The following is a 17,505-nucleotide window of genomic DNA, read 5'->3' as shown; positions in this document are numbered from 1 at the left end:
TACAAATGGCCTGCAAGGGAAAGTTTGCCTTTTTACTGATGACACAAGCCCGGGTTCACATTTCAGGTAGGGTAAACAAAATGACCGTGGCACATTATCAAGGAGTAAGGCAACTACAATTTCATGCCATAAAGTGCAAAATCATGCATTTGGGTCACAAATACCAAAAGGCAGAATGCAGGATTAACAGCACTAGAAAGACTACAACTATACAGAAAATGGACGTGGGAATCATTATTTCAGAGGATGTAAAAGTGCCACCCAATATGACCTATTTGAAATTCACATGTATGTGATGCATTGTAAAAGGAAAATGTATCGTCACTAAATGAGGGGCTTAGCAACCACATTAGTTTAGAAATAAAATAGGTTTTTTTTTTAAATGATGATAGAAATCCTACTGTACAACAATGAATAAAATTGATGTCACTTTCAAAGTAGGCAAACAATGTAATAAAGCATAGGTGGGGTCAGTCAGCTCAGTGCTAGCTTTTTTAGGGAAGAATTAGCAGAGACAGAGAGAGAGAGACAGAGAGGGAGAGAGACAGAGAGGGAGAGAGACAGAGAGGGAGAGAGACAGAGAGGGAGAGAGACAGAGAGGGAGAGAGACAGAGAGGGAGGGACAGAGAGAGACAGAGAGAGACAGAGAGAGACAGAGAGAGACAGAGAGAGACAGAGAGAGACAGAGAGAGACAGAGAGAGACACACAGAGAGAGAGAAAGGGAGAGAGAGAGAGAGAGACAGAGAGAGAGAGAGAGACAGAGACAGAGACACAGAGAGAGAGAGAGACAGACAGACAGACAGAGAGACACAGAGAGAGAGACAGAGAGAGAGACAGAGAGACAGAGACAGAGAGACACAGACAGAGAGAGAGAGAGAGACACAGACAGACAGAAAGAGAGAGACACACAGACACAGAGAGAGAGACACACAGACACAGAGAGAGAGACACACAGACACAGAGAGAGAGAGAAACAGACAGAGAGAGACACACACACAGAGAGAGAGACACAGAGAGAGAGACAGAGAGACACACAGAGAGACAGAGAGAGACACAGAGAGAGAGACAGAGAGAGAGAGAGAGACAGAGAGAGAGACAGAGAGAGAGAGAGAGACAGAGAGAGAGACAGAGAGAGACACACAGACACGTCAATTTTATCGCTCATTGGTAAGACAAGGTACAGTTTTCAATCTAGGAGTTCATGTTCCAAAAGCACTTGGGTTTTAGGATGTACACCATGCACTATTTTTGTACTTCTTTGCATAATCTCTAATTTCCTTATCAGGAAACACGAAAGGACCTTCATATGTAGAGCTTGAATGAGATAATGGAAAGTGAGGTTTCAACAAGGTAGGGGAGGGAAGTATATATTTCAGAGAAAGAAAAGAACTAGAACATGAGGTAACTTGCTGAAGGTGGTAGGGCAAGGGGAAATGTGAGGAAGTTCTTCACAAAAAAGTTGTGGATTCACGGAGTAGCCTCCCAACAGAAGTGGCAAAGTGTTCGGCTGCGCTCCGAGTGCGGAAGTCGCGACGGGGAGTGCACGCGCCCGTCTCCTGAGTGATGCATGAACATCCCCTGCACTGTGCTGCAGGAGATTAGGGAGGCGAACGCGTCACAGAGCTGGTTCACCCTCATTGGCTGAACCAGCTCACGTAACGCTGATGTGACGCGACTGCAGCCTGAAAGACAAGTTCACTTGTCTTGGCAAAATGTCGCAGCGTCAACGCGCTGCTTGGCCGCCAGGAGGAGCATTTAGCTTGCTATGCCTCACTAACCAACATTAGAAAGTCACGACCGTGTGCATGTAAGCGACGCCGGCACCTTGAACGCAGCCTTATACAGTAGATACATTTAAAAATGCTTCGGATAGACAAAGCTATACTACATATGAAAAAGCCAAGTATCAAGTAGGATCTGAGGTTTAACAAAATCGATGGAAAAATGGGCAGACTAGGTGGGCTAAGTAATTATTGGCCATCAAATTCCATGTTTCAATGCTCATTGTAAAGCAGATATCTGCCTGTATGTCTTTTCATTATTTTTTGTTCTTTCAAAACTGGGTGCACTCCACTGTCCAGGACCACAAGACAGGTTCAGAATTTACTGCACCTTGAACTTCATCCAACCTCGAATAGACAAAAATAAAAATGGCCATCATGGTCTCAGCAAGTGGACTTACAGTATAACATCGCTCTTACAGACTGATCCACCAGCAGGAACCTGAGAAACAGACATCTCGGGAAAGGGCAAAAAGTTCTTTAAATTATTTTAGAAATGACATACGTATCAGAACTGGTCCAGTGTAGGACAATTAAGTGGACAATTAGGAAATAAAGGAAGAAACGGTCCTATGGGGGGAGGACAGAAGATTTCCATTTTAATATATTAACGACGTTACTATGACAGATAGATTAAGTACAACAACCTGCAGAATGAAGAGCAGGAGACATTCAAGAACAAACAGAAGATAATTTCCCCCCCCTTTTTTTTTACATATATATGAAAAAAGTTAATGCGGATTAAAACAGAGCCAGAAACAATCTCTTCAGCTCAGGGGCCAGATATGGATTGCCTTTGGTTATTCGCATAATATTTTATAGTATCTATTGTTACACAGCTTCACCCGACTTCCAATGCAGCGGAAGTGCTCTTGAAAAAGACTCCACTGGGAAGCCGAAACGTTTAACTAGTGACACCTATTGTACCATTTGGTGTAACTGATATTTGGGTCCTTCTATATAGCAGTTTAATACATACAGGGGTGCGCAAACTTCCTTGGCTGCGCACCACCTGCCTGCTCGGCCCAAGGGTCGTGGCCACCCTGACCTTGAAGGCGGCGTCAGATGATGCCGCGGGTCATGTGACGTCACGTTGCTATGATGACAGGTGTCAAATGACGCCGCGGGGTCATGTGAGGTCACGATCCCGCCGCTTCATTTGACGCCAGTCGCCATGGAGACACGTGGACGCGAGGCCTGGTAAGTGAATTTACAGAGGCCTCGCGCTGAATATCGCGGGGCCTGGCGCTGAATATCGTGGGGCCTGGCGCTGAATATCGTGGGGCCTGGCGCTGAATATCGCGGGGCCTGGCGCTGAATATCGCGGGGCCTGGCGCTGAATATCGCGGGGCCTCTGTAACCGCCACGCCCCCCCAAAGTCTGTCGTGCCCCCAGTTTGCGCACCTCTGCATTAACAGAAGCACACGCTGTGACGGTAAGGGGCTAACCAGGCTATACAATAAAGGTTAAGCCCATCTGGTTACCCCTGAGAACCGTGGGTCCCTGGCAGCTACATAGCACCATAAGCCAAGGGTCAGGTATTATAACATGTAAAAGTTCAAGTGTCCCCTGCTTTTCCACTTTTCATGTTCCCTGTGCCCTAGACGCATGAAACTTTCTATGTGTAAGTTTTAGGTGGGATATTTGGGTAGAAAAGCAGTTATTTTGTTTGCAGAAGTTCGGGGGCCAAAATTACCGGTAGTCCCCTAATTCTCCCCGGCGTGCAGGCATGATTTGTCGGTATGCGGGTTAAATTACACCGGGGCTGCCCAGTGTTCCCCAGACTCCTGGTTTTCGAGCCCAGATATCCCAGTCCTATTTCCCTTACAGATATGGGTCTCCCCAAGTTATCCTATGTATTAAAAGTATGTTTTATTACATTTCTGCATTTACTATAAATGTCTATTCAGTCAGCCCGGGCATCCATATAGGTGCCGGGAAGTCTGGATAGACATCAGAGTTCAAAGGGGAGACGGGAAGTCGGGGCGTGGTGCCCCTTCCTCAGGCCCGTTCCCACAGATACCTCACAAAAAGGAACCTGCGGTGCTTCCCTTCAAACCATACCACATTGGTCTCTCTGCAACGGAATAAAAATTGGTGTAAGTAACCACCAAAACACAACAACGTTAGGTACTATAGTACTCTCAAAGAATGGGAAATCACAGAGCCAGAAAACCACACTAAATCGTCATAATAATATGGTCACCAATACTTGTAAGATTATTGAAACATGATGCTAAATGGATAACAACTCCAGTTAAGGTGGGTATATCTGGCTAAGGGTCCCAAGATAAATATACCTATATCAAAAGTGTCAATATAAACACTGAACCAGTATGGAAAAAAAAATATCAGTATCACGGGAGACTCCTGTGGCGGGTATGATCTCGGTGGCCGGAACAGCAGGAAGCGAAGTAGGGGTCACAAGCAGGGGCCCGAGGCAGGCGGCAGGTAGCAAAGTCAGGTAACAAGCAGGGGTCCGAGGCAGGCGGCAGGTAGCGAAGTCAGGTAACAAGCAGAGGTCGGCAACGAGGAGACTGGAACAGGACAGGCGGGGCAGGACAGGTCCGGGAGCAGGGACTGAGAACGGGGAGCAGGGACTGAGACCGGGGAGCAGGGACTAAGACCGGGGAGCAGGGACTGAGACCGGGGAGCAAGGAACAAACAGGGACAAGCCAGATTACTAGCAAGGGCCTTTACTGTGAACAGACTACAAATACAGGTACATGAACAGATCAGGATCAAAGACAGAGGCATGTGCATAGGAGTCTGACTTGAAGCAAAGGCAATTGAACCAACCAGGAAGCAGAAGCTATAAAGGACAGAGACAGGAGCAACAAGAAGACAGACAGGCAGACAGAGGAACCCAGAGGAAACAGAAGACAGCAGCACACCCAGTGGACAAAGAAGAACTATGGCTAGGCAGGAGGTCTAGGAGACCCTGACAATCAGGCTAGATAGAGGTCCTAATGTCGATAGATCAGACTGATATCATGAGTTATGTTCAATGTGGCTAACCCAATGTACAGATCTCTATGCATGGGCAAATAATGCATAACAGTACAAATACAATGAAATCACCAAAATAAAGTATCACAAGAGCAATTCAGTTCCTAAAGTCATACGTATCACAGGAACAGTGATGAGACGCATGTGAGGTCCCCATGTGAGGTCCTGAGGTCCCCATGTGAGGTCCCATGTGAGGTCCATCTGTAGTGTTACTAATTTATAGGTCACTGGCATAATGAGCCCCAGATGGGGTGGGCGTGGACATCCAATCCAGGGCACCATCATTGGTTGACTGCCCCTGTGTCTGAAGTGCAACACAGCTGTCGCCGTGTTGTGATCGCCAACGCTGTCCTCCGATGTCTCTGCTGCTATTGGCTATATGGATCAGTGTAGCAATGTGTGATGTCAGAGGTAGGCGTCACCCTAGTGGGTGGTTCAACACGTAGTCTGCGCTACGTGGAGACACTCCCGGTCTCCATGGCAACCCGTGTCATGGTTGTCAGGGAAACCCAGTTCAATAACCTCATAGAAAGGCACAGCGAGAAAGCACACAAAGAGCAATAGGCAAAAAAAAAAAAAAAAAACAGCAACAAGGTTAATAGGTAGTGGCTGTAATATGCTTTAATCTAAATATTGGATACTATCCCAAGTTATGCTGGAACCCTGTGGTAAATAAATGCAAGGGGGCAGATTAACCCTATGGTGACTATACACTCAATGCCTGCCAGGTATGCTGGAACCCTGTGGTATTGTATTGTATGTCTTTATTTATATAGCGCCATTAATGTACATAGCGTAAATTTCCCTGTCTTTGACAGTACCAACGTTGTTGTGTTTTGGTGGTTAGTTACAATTTGTCTTCAGTTGGGAGGGAGACCAATGTGGTATGGTTTGAAGGGAAGTACCACAGGTTCCTTTATTGGGGGGTATTCCTTTTTTGGGGGGTATCTGTGGGAACAGGCCTGAGGAAGGGGCACCACATCCGGAAACGTTGCTCCCCTCAACTCTATCACATTCGCTCTATCCGGCTTTTTGCCATCATGGCATTGTGTTACCCTTTTTGGTTTTTCCTTGTCTTTCCCATCTTCCCCCACCCCCTCACTTTCCACCATGCCATTTGGGCATTTGTTTGTACGCACAGACCCTTTTACATATAGTCTAAGCATCCGCCATGTAATTTGTTATATTTACATTGAGTGCTGGAAATAACATTTTCGGTTTGAATTATGTTAAAATCATAGGTGGTTCACAAAATCTCACCACTGTACACACACACACACACGTACACACACACACACGTACACACACACACACACATGTACACACATGTACACACACGTACACACACGTACACACACGTACACCTTTCCACCCCCAAATAATTAAAACCTTTGACTGCCTCTTTCAATGAGGCAGCAAGAGTCAAAATCAACCAGCCTGAAGTGAAAGATGCAACGTCATTTTCATTGTGTGAAGGCAGCATGTCTGTCACTCACAGCAAGAGCCTCGACACTCGCGTCCCACACCGCTTTACGCTTAAAGGAACCTGACGGCAGCAGCAGACGCAAGGCACTGTGGGGCGCAAGTGTCCTGCAGTTCAGCGCCTTTAAGCCAGCTGTCCAATGAAAAGAAGACTGCATATGTCACACATCTTCCTTGAATTTTTACTCCCCCCATCTTCAGCCCTGGTCGATCTACTGCTGGGTGAAGGTCGTCCCAATGATCTTCCAGGTACAGAGGTTAAAAATTCTCATTTCAGCCTCCCATCTTCCATTTGGTTGTCTTCGTCTTGCGATTTGTCCGGCCCACTTCCATTTTAATTTCTTCACCAGACTTGTTTGGTTTCGATTCCATTCATTCTTTTTCCTGTCTCTTCGGATAATACCCAGCATACATCTCTCCATACTTCTTTGAGTTGTCGCTTCTAAATTATCTTTGCATTTAGGATCCAAGTTTCACATCCATTCGTGAGCACAAACAGAATATACTGGTTAAAAACTTTCCTTTTGAGGGACAGTGGAAAGTTCCCCTGAAAGATTGTTTGTTTCTTCCAAATGCACTCCATCCCATCAACAGCATACGTAATGCTCTTGTACAGATGTAGCAGGACTTACTGTTCCCAGAGCTGCGACTAAAAAACCTTGAAGTCGCAGGTTCAGACAAACAGCAACAACAACAACAACAACGGCTACATTGTTTTATATGTAACTAATTACCATTTCTGCTTTCTTGGATGTTACTATATTTTCCCTAAATTCCAGTCAACTCCGCAGGATACTGCCCCCCCCCCCCCCCTTGGCAGCGTTACTACCTCTTATTCTCCCCTCTATGGACCTTCCTCAAAACCCTTTTTATATATTCCCCCCACCAAACCTTATGTTTGAATGTGCTACACTGCAGTCATCAAAAGAGAACTAACATATTCTTTAATTAAACAGATATTTTGGGAAATTGTAATAAGTGCCTCCATTTTTTTATCCTACATTTTCAAACTGATGGGTAGCTGGGTGGGACTAGTTATTTCTGTACGCCCTGGCCTTTGATATATAGGTGTTGCCCTGTGAAGCCCTCGCTTCTTTTTAAAGTTCAAAGGATCAGCAGCTGACAATAATCCTTCTCCATCTATTCAAGTAAAGTGAATATCTCCCAAAATATGAAATCCAACACACACATACCACCAAAATGCTCTCTGTGTCATTTATTTTATCCGTACAAACGTATCCAACATCTATATAGCACTTGGCATCGCAAGCCCCAAAATGTTCACACTCTATAAGAGACACACATGCAGAGATAATACTGCTCTAAAATACGTTATAGGGCTCTCCCAAGACATGGTTTTGAAGAGTAATTAACTATTTCCACAGTACTGGTGTTCAATTGAGATCTCACAATAAGGGTAGATTATGTCTGGCAAAAACGGCTGGAAAGTCAGTGAGAACACTGCAGTTCAGACTTGGTGGAGTGAAGGAAATGGTCCAGACCAGACGCAAGGAGTTAAAGGCAAGCAAGGGGAAGCAAAAGATTACAGCAGAGAAAGGCAAGGAATTACATCATTTTAAAGCAGCAATCCCCCTGAAATGTATCACTATTCAACTCGGGGGACCCTCTGGTTCCCGAAAAATACTTACTTGTGAAATTACTGATGTTCCTTCCCTCCAGGGTAAACAAATAGCCGTTAAAATCTCCCACATCATCTATTGCGGCTTCCTATAGGACAGCCATTTAACCCCCTGTAAAAACCCGCAAGTGATACCGATAAGTATCATAGAAACCAGGTGGGTGCCAGGAGCCTAAATTTGCTGCTCAGCTCTGGAGGGCCTGGGTAGGAGGATTACTGCTTTATGATCTGGTTGTACTTCCACTGAATAGATTCAGGCACCAATAATGCAAGATTTCACATGCCAATGTAAGCAAACCTACAGTATAAAGAAAATACGTTCTCTTACGGGTGACCTAATGACAGCTAAAATATATACAGAGCACCAGACGCACCTCTAAGTAGATGGGCAACAAAGCTTTTTCAAGACAAATGTTAAAACTCGTGTCAAGGATTTTAGAAGGAAAGCAGGCAATTCGAGTTAAGTTTGACTTTAAGTACAGCATTTCTAGGGCATGACAAAATGATCTCTATTAGAAATACCACCCGTGATAAAACAGCCAGTATTCATATTTCTATACTTCCTGTTATGATGGTAAAATAGTAGGCATATGCAGTATACTGTTAGCTTTCGTGTGCACAACACAGATTGGTATTATAAATGCAGAAATATGAGATAAGTGCATTAAATCTGAGAGAAATTGGTCCTGACCTGCCGAGCAATGGTATTTTGACAAACTTAGATAAAAGGATAATGCATACATGAAAGATACACATTCAGGTTTGCAATCTTTCACAATTTTCAATAAAATTTAAGTTACAAAAAAGAAAAAAAATAGATGCCTATGAATTTGTCATCACACCTTCAAAAAAATACAGGCCAACATCACACCTTAGTAAACAATATAATATAGACCACCAATTTAGATAAATCACTAAACTAATGGAAAATAGGTTTGGTTCTGTATTTCACATCAGGTAAGGGATGTTCCAACAAATAAAATGAAAGTAATAAGGATCTAACAACTAATCTGAACTAAAACTACAAATATTTATAAAGAAGGATATCATTTTACAATTACTTCACCTGTAACTACTGTTAGACAATCTTACTTCAGGTAATCATGGATAAGCTTAGTAGCTCCTATCCGTATCTATGCAGCTGGGCAGAGCCTGTCTGACAATAACAATCTCTTGAGAAATGGACCAGAGCACAAATACAACAGTGTTTTGTGCTGAACATGACAAACAATTCCCACTTTTGCATTGGTTAAAACCATGTCAGCCATCAGAGAGCAAATACATGTTCAATGTGTATTGGTTTCATTAAAGTGGCTAAACACTAGGAGGGTTGCTTATTAAACTGTGATGGCGTCAATCGGGGCACTATCACATGGAAACTACCATATACTACAAAGGGAATGTGTTACATATTGGCCGGAAAACGCTTGGGACTCTTAAAATGTACTCCATGGCGCCCGAGTAGGGTGTGACGGTGACTGACAGGTTAAGTCACTCCCGTGCCGCTCAGTGTTAAGTGCGGGGAGGGGTCGAGAAGGGAGACCTCCAGGACTCTGCCCACCCCTGGGGGAACAATCTCAGTGCACGCGCGAGAGTGTGTCAGTGTGTGTCCCAGATGCACACCGACAGAAATGTAGAGCCACCAACTCACCCTTTCCTTCCTTCTCGGCTTTAACATTTTTGTCCACCCCTGCGCTACAATCTATTTATGACATTATTCATTTTAAATGTCTCATTTTTATACGTTGCATCACTGTTCCAACCTTTTTTCCCTTAAACTTTTTTTTGGGTTATCCCATTGCACGCCAACTTGTTTAAAAAGTTAACTGTTAAATAGATCACAAAACGGATTATAAAGAAATTAAATAATTTTCATTCTTCACATATAGTATTACTGCATGTCTGAATTTATAATACGACAAATGGAATCTAAAAATCTTTCTTCGAGAATACTCTAAAATCACATCATATTTTTTGTGCCCACATGGAATCCTTCAAATAAATCTGGAAAACCTCAGTTGAATCACCATGCTTTAGAGGAGACATGTAAAAGCAGTAACTAATGATCCATAATATTTCAGGGATTTGCAGGTTACACCTTTTACTTGGGTGATTGAGGCCTTTTTTTGGAGAGACACTAATATTTATTTTTTTAATCATTTTTAAAATGAGTTTGGAAACACTGTGAGCTGAAACGTGGGAGTAGTTTGATTTCATTCTGTGTGAGATCGCTGTGCTGACCAGGAGTTGGCACTTGCAAAGCCCTCCTCTCTTTCACGAATAATCTTTAACCAAAGCAGACAAATCTTTCCTTTACGTATGACTACATTTGTTTAAAGATGATATTACATAAAGTTTTTAAAATATTCTCTCTTAGCAAACCAATATTGCACCTTTCAATTCAAGTGGCTTCTCCCATCAGTTCACACTCAAGGCTCATTAGCTCTTCCCAGATAGGATGGAGACCTCACAAGTTCAACAAACATGAACATGGGTTTTTATGATGCCTTAAAGAATAAGTCCCACTCCGGAAAAGTTCTTTTAGCAATACAGACATAACATTTATTATATAATAAATCACTGAAGTTAGATACAATCATTAAGTTCAATAATGAAACATTATTCTATCAAAATGGACAATAGCTGCTTCTGACAAACAGTGTCTTTACTTTATCCATATCTGACATTACGTTTGACTTTTCCAGCAGTTCAATGTTTCTGTGTTGTGATGTTAGATAATATGTGGTGGGATTTCAAATATTGCAGCCATTGCAAATTTTCTAAGAAATAAACTTAAAGCTTAACCAAAACAATGACAATATTTAGATCACTGCAGCAGGCTTACATCATTTTTGTAGGGTCTCGAAATATTTCCTAAGGAAACTTCGAAACATAGAAATTGGGTAGCTCTGTGGCTGATACTATACATCGACCTTGGCCCCTTGCAGACGCACGTACCAGAACACCCTCCTACTCTCTCTGTATGTTCTCCCTACTTACCACTTAGACCAGGCGAGCACAATCTTTTTTCCCTGCGCCCCCCTGCCGGCTGTTCCCCTCTCTGCACTCCCCCCCCCCTCCCCTCTTACCTTGCCCCTGGCGTCATGACGCTATATAAATAAAGACATACAATGACGTCACATCTACAGAAGCAAGCTAAGTGCAGTTTACAGAGGCCTTCGTCGCTTCCCCGGCACTTAATTTAAATGCCTTCGGGAAGCGCACGGGGCTTCTGTAAACCCCGCGTCCCCCGCAGACAACCTCCCCCAGTTTGCACACCGCTGACTTAAACTGTAAGCTCTTCGGGGCAGGAACTTCTTTTCCTAATATTACTTTTAATGTCAGAAGCACTTACTCCCATTATGTGTTATATTAAATCATGTGTATTACTGTACTGCTGAGAAGCGCTATGTATATAGGTGGCGCTATATAAATAAAGATCTACATACAGGTTGTGATACCCGTGAATTGGCCAACATAAGAGTTATTTATAGTTGAACTGGTACACGAGCTTGAGACCTATCAATCCTCTGAAGATTTTCTGTACCCAGTACAGCTGAAGAAAGCTTGTGTGTTTAAGGAAGATAGTGCCCTTTTAGTAGAGCTAGTTGGTAAAAGTTAAGGGTAATGTTGTTATCCACCTTCAGGGAATATATGGCCACTAGGACCAAACAAGCAAGTTTACAAGAGGGTAGAACTACAAACAAGAGCTTTCTTCAATTAAAAGTTCACACAAAAGAAAATGCTTGTGACAGGCAAAAGGGAACCCTAAAAATGATAATGTGGAAGATGATATGTGGAGGACACAGAGCATGGAAAACAGGCTATGTAGGTAAGTTAACTGATCCTTTACCATCAACTTCTGAGTATCTATGACAGTCACGTGTAACATCTCAACATTGCAAAAGTCGTGGTGTATTAAAGTACTCAAATTTTTAACACTGATGCCATAAAATGCAAGGAAATCAGAAAGTAAGCATTGGAAGTGGTCCAAAATGTGTGTGTAAAGCATATATGAAAATAACACCAACAGCAGGTCGACGGTGTTAATGATAGTGCTGCAGCTAGCACTGTGGCCCATTACTTTAGAGGAAAAGTCAACCTATTCCGCAGACATCAGCTTTGGCCCACAAGTGGCCTGTGTTTCACTAAACACTCAAAACAAAAACAATCCATCGGGAGAAGATTATTTCCAGGATGATCTTTATTGAAATAAAGGCAAACATACCAAGGAGATGCTCATCCCATACAACTTTTATGCAGTGGTCGACAAATAACCAAAAATCTACTCGCCGAACAAAAAAATCTACTCGCCACCTAGTACCACACGTGTGTTGCTTGGGCCAATAGGAGCTCGCCACGATGTTAAATCCACTCGCCCGGGGCGTGCAAATGTATAGGTTTGTCGAACACTGCTTATATGTAACAATGCAATAAAGCACTCAGTGTATGCTGACAATAAGGCACTAGTTAAACAATGATCCCTGTGCAATGTGTATCTCACTCAATGCAATAAGGCCCAAAGCAGGTAATGATCCCAGTACAATGAGACACTAAAGAGACACAGATCCCAGTACAATGAGACACAGATCCCAGTACAATGAGACACAGATCCCAGTACAATGAGACACTAAAGAGACACAGATCCCAGTTAACAATGAGACACAAATGCCAGTTCATCAATGAGACACAGATCCCAGTTCATCAATGAGACACAGATCCCACTACAATGAGACACAGATCCCAGTACAATGAGACACTAAAGAGACACAGATCCCAGTTAACAATGAGACACAAATCCCAGTTCATCAATGAGACACAGATCCCAGTTCATCAATGAGACACAGATCCCACTACAATGAGACACAGATCCCACTACAATGAGACACAGATCCCACTACAATAAGGCACTAAGCAGGTAATGACCCCAGTACAATGAGGCACTCAGGAGTTGTGTTAGGAGCCTCCCAGGTGCTGGCAGCTGATGGTCTCACACCCTCTGGGATGTGGAGGCCCTCGGCCCTTGTCCTGGAGGTGGCTGGGGCTTGGGGCACCGACCTCACCTCTTAGGCGCCGGCTGCTCCATATTAGATGTCTCTGATCAGCCTCTAAACAGCAGGAAGGAGGAAACGAAACGGTCCCGACCCGTCACTAACTCTGCACAACTTCCATCTTCCTCCAAACACACAGCCCCCCTCCTCCTGCTCCTCCGCATCCGACAGGCCACCCTAACGTGCTGTCCGCCTCAGACCCGCCCCTCCAGCGCTCCTGCAAACGGCATTGGATGACTGGTCTCTACTTTCCCTTTCTGATTGGTCACTTGCGATGTCAATTTCGAAGGTGTATCCTAGCAAGCACACAGCGTGTGTGTGACTTCCCGTATTCTTCTTTCCCCCACTAAATACATAGATAGAGATGGAGAGGGAAGCAGGAAGGCAGGTTTGACAGAGGTGCATGCTGGGAAGGGGGCGGCACGTGAACTGGAGGCTCAGTTCACTCGTGGAAGCAGTTGGTGTGCAAGTGGCAGCTGTAGAGGAGCTTTAAAGGTGCAGTCCTACTAAGGACCAATGTGAACCAATGGCAGAGATAGGGTAAAGGTGCAGTCCCATTAAGGACCAATGTGACCCAATGGCAGAGATAGGGTAAAGGTGCCGTGCCACTAAAGACCAATGTGAACCAATGGCAGAGATAGGGTAAAGGTGCAGTGCCACTAAAGACCAATGTGAACCAATGGCAGAGATAGGGTAAAGGTGCAGTGCCACTAAGGATCAATTTGATCCAATGGCAGAGATAGGGTAAAGGTGCAGTGCCACTAAGGCTCAATGTGAACCAATGGCAGAGATAGGGTAAAGGTGCAGTGCCACTAAGGACCAATGTGATGCTTGTCTCTAGGATAGATGTAGTGGTGACAGTCTGTCTGTCTACCAGAGCTATCCTCATTGATCCAGAGTTCTCACCCTAGCACTCTTAATAGGATCACTTTCGCATCTTTGTTGTTTTAAGACCATTCTTTTATTTAGTTCAATGTATATAATAAAATTATTTTAATTAACACATAAATCTTCCAATCGGTGGCAGAGTGCCCAAACTGGGTTTCTTTTTTCTTGTTCGGTGTACAACGATTTTAATGGAAAGCTAACTATGCCTGGAGGTTAAGAGTAACCAACTAGATCTGAGCAAACATATCACATTATGGGTGCTATACTTCCATGAAAACATCCAAGTAACAAAAATGTGCAAAGTATCCAATGTATGGAATGGGAACTCTACCCTACAGCAACGAATTCCTTTAGCTTTCAAAAGAAACTGGATGTCCCATTTGATCTACAGGGAGACAAAGTAGAGCAGGAGTGAACAGCAGCTGGGAAGATACACATGAGAAGGTCGTCCCAGTACAGGTCCAACAGTCAAAGAGAAAACAAGTTACAGAGAAAGTGACACATACATGGAAAGGGAATAAGACCCTTCTTGAACATGCCTTCCCTATCTCCCTGTGCACTTATGAGACAAATAACAAAATATTGAGAAAGGAACATTGATCTATAAACAATTTGACTCCATATTTTTGGGGGCCAATTTAAGTACACGTAAAGCTGCTTTAGAACTGAGCTTTGGTCATTGTATGATTGGAATCATTGTTTTGCATAGATCTTAATATACATAGGCATTGACCTATTATGCTGTGATGGGTGTTTGGATACAATTCAGACATCACTACAAGAGTTGGTTACTCATTATAACCACAACACCTGATTATCATTTGGAGCATGTGAGTGAAATACCGCACATTCCAGATCTATTGCTGCCATTGTACATTATTGCACTATTTTTGTTCCTTTGTTTTTTTCTATTCTATATGTTCTTGGATATATTTGCGCCCATTGTTCTGCTGTCCGTCTTAAAATACTGTAAGCATTTTTCTATTCCTTGGTATTTGTCAATGTGAGGGTTTTAGTATTCGTTTCTCACCTACATTTGAAAAGCTGCTTAAACAAATGGATAAGTAAACACTTACATCATTTTAATCAAATTCCTTTTTGCTACATAGCAATGGGGCTGAATAAGTGGAACCCCTTCCAGGCCTGCAGTGAAAAGGCACTTCTGTTCCTGAAGGGTTAACAACGAACTCCTAGTTTATAAAGTCTTCTGTAAGGTTGCATTGGCAGTTTAAAAAGGCTGGGGAAAAGACAGCTGGTGACAAAGATCAGAGGAGGAAAGCTTTAAAAAAAAGGGAGGGGTGAAGTGGCTGCTTACTGAGATAATGTAGTTCTTAGAAGTGGTGGGGAAAGTATATGCTGACACTTGAGTATATGCTTATCACGTCATCAGTGATTCTTCCTTGATGTTTGCCCTAGTTCACATCTCATCAGTGTTTTTGTTATTTAGCATTAACATCTATTCAAGTGAGTGGATGTTAATAGAACATTATGTCTGTTACTTCATTTCTATATTTAGGAAGCCCTAGGCAACTAGAAAATTCCCCTCAAATCAACCCTGAATCCTCCACATGCAGCCTAGTGGGAATATCACTAGATTGAACCACACCCATATCACTATGTATGTACATATGGCCTGTAGCAGTTCCACCTTGGGGATCGTTTATCAAAGTCTCCAGTCTGCAAAACTTATGCAAAAAAAAAAAAATGCACCAGATTTATGAATATGGAATCCAGTAAACGCGCAACACAGCAATATAAAAAAAATAATGATCAAAAGAGATCAGTAAACCAGTGTCAAATGCACTCACACATTGCAAATTATTTTCAGCTTTCGAAACCAATTTAAAGGTATCCAGGTGAGGATAATATAGGCATGGGTCAGGCGATTGCTTTTCTAGTTTTTTCCAAAAATAATCTCATAATAAGGCCCATCATCTCAGGTATTAATTCTCTTACATCAATTTTGTCTCTGTATCTTGATATTGTCTTAGAAGAAATATTTGACGACCCTCCCGTCTTATCTCAAAGATTCCACTGAGGTTTTAAATATCTTTGAAGGTCTCCAACGGAAATAAAATGATCTTTGGGTTACTTGGGATATCACCCTGCTTTACACCAGCATTGAACATAAGAAGGGTTGCCTGACAATCAGTAAGTGGCTTACTATAGCAAAAACATTGAAAAAAGAACAAGTTAAGTTCATACTTGAACACAACCATGGTTCAATGATGATCTCTTTTTACAAACATGTGGCACCACCATAGGAACAAGGTTTGCGCCAAGTTATGCAAATATCTTGGGAATTTGGGAGGGGGAATTAATCTACAATAACAACCCATTTGGTGCAAACCTGTTCCTATGGCGGCGCTACATCGATAATATTATTTTCATCTAAGAAGGTGATGAGGCTACTTTAAAAATTCTTTATCTTAGAAATAATGATCAGAATCTTAATTGTACATATAACTTTAGTGACTCCTGTATAGACTTCATAGATTTAAATTTATAAGTAGAACATAACACTGTCAAGAGGAAGACATTCTTTAAAACTGTTGATGGCAAACATTTAATTCTGAATTCCAGTTGCCATCATGGGACATATAATATGTAAGAATTTTGCTCTATCCGTGTCGGATTTTGCTGCGGTTCGGTTTTCCAACTCACCTGCCCTTTCTGCTCACTATGGCCATTTTGGGTACTGGCAGCCTACTATATAAGGCTGCAGTTCCTAGTGGGAGTCACAGAGCAAAGCAAAGTCACGCTTTAGTCTTTTGCCTGTTTTGATTTCTCTGTTGCTGACCCCAGACCGTGACCCCGACCCCAATCTTGCTGCTTTCTACCTGCCCTGACCTTTGCCTGTCTCCTGGACTTTGCAACTTTGCCGCCAGCCCTGACCCCTTCCTGCTTACCGACTACGGATATTCTTTCAGGACTCTGTCCCTGGGCTCTGGTCGGTTTATTTGCATCCCTACCTCAGCCCTGCGGGTCCGCTTCCTGATTTGAAACGAGCACCGTCACATTTTGCTCGGCAAAACATGGACCACGCTGAGGTAGTGAGAGCCGTATCTCTCCAAGAGGAACTACTGAGAGATCATGAGACACGTCTCGTCCAGCAAAACTAACAGATGGTACTCATTTCTAGCTGACTTCAGGACATTATCATCCTACTGGATACACTCCAGGGGGGTTCTACCCATGCACTGCCATTGCTGGCAGCGTCTCCAGTGCCAGCTCCATCATCCCCTACACCCAGGGAACCACGGATCCCAACGCCTCTATGTTATGGAGGGGACCCTATGACTTGTAGAGGATTTTTGAACCAATATTCGATTCAGTTCGAACTCCAGCCCTCCATGTTCTGCACCCATCGATCCAGGGTAGCCTACGTCATTTCCCTACTGACAGACAAGGATTTGGCCTGGGCCTCCCCTCTCCGGGAAAATGAATCACCACTGGTTAACGACACCACTGCCTTTCTCCAAGCATTCAAAAGTGTTTTTGACGCTCCCGGTCACGGATCTTTTGCTTCGCTCCTTCGATTCTGGCAAGCAGCCCGTACTGTGGGCCAGTATGCCATTGAATTACGAACCCTTGCTGGGGAGACGGGCTGGAACAATGAAGCTCTGCTGGCAGTATTTTGGCAGTGTCTTTCTG

At 43.4% G+C, this 17,505-nt stretch overlaps 1 protein-coding gene across 3 annotated transcripts in view; it reads right to left on the bottom strand.

Moving 5' to 3' along the window:
• Positions 1 to 13,310, bottom strand: part of STK3 (serine/threonine kinase 3) — a 248,534-nt gene extending 235,224 nt beyond the window's left edge. The window contains exon 1 of one of the 3 annotated variants that reach the window (XM_075582648.1): positions 12,976 to 13,310. In XM_075582648.1, the coding sequence (XP_075438763.1) occupies positions 12,976 to 12,998 (23 nt within the window). In that variant the 5' untranslated portion in view covers positions 12,999 to 13,310. The remainder of the gene's footprint in view (positions 1 to 12,975) is intronic. The other 2 variants (XM_075582650.1, XM_075582647.1) reach the window with 2 other exon arrangements.
• Between the last annotated feature and the right edge of the window lie 4,195 nt (positions 13,311 to 17,505).

Source organism: Ascaphus truei, chromosome 2 (genome assembly GCF_040206685.1).
Source record: "Ascaphus truei isolate aAscTru1 chromosome 2, aAscTru1.hap1, whole genome shotgun sequence".
In the NCBI taxonomy this organism is placed as follows: Eukaryota; Metazoa; Chordata; class Amphibia; order Anura; family Ascaphidae; genus Ascaphus; species Ascaphus truei.
This window is presented reverse-complemented; position numbering and strand designations above follow the sequence as displayed.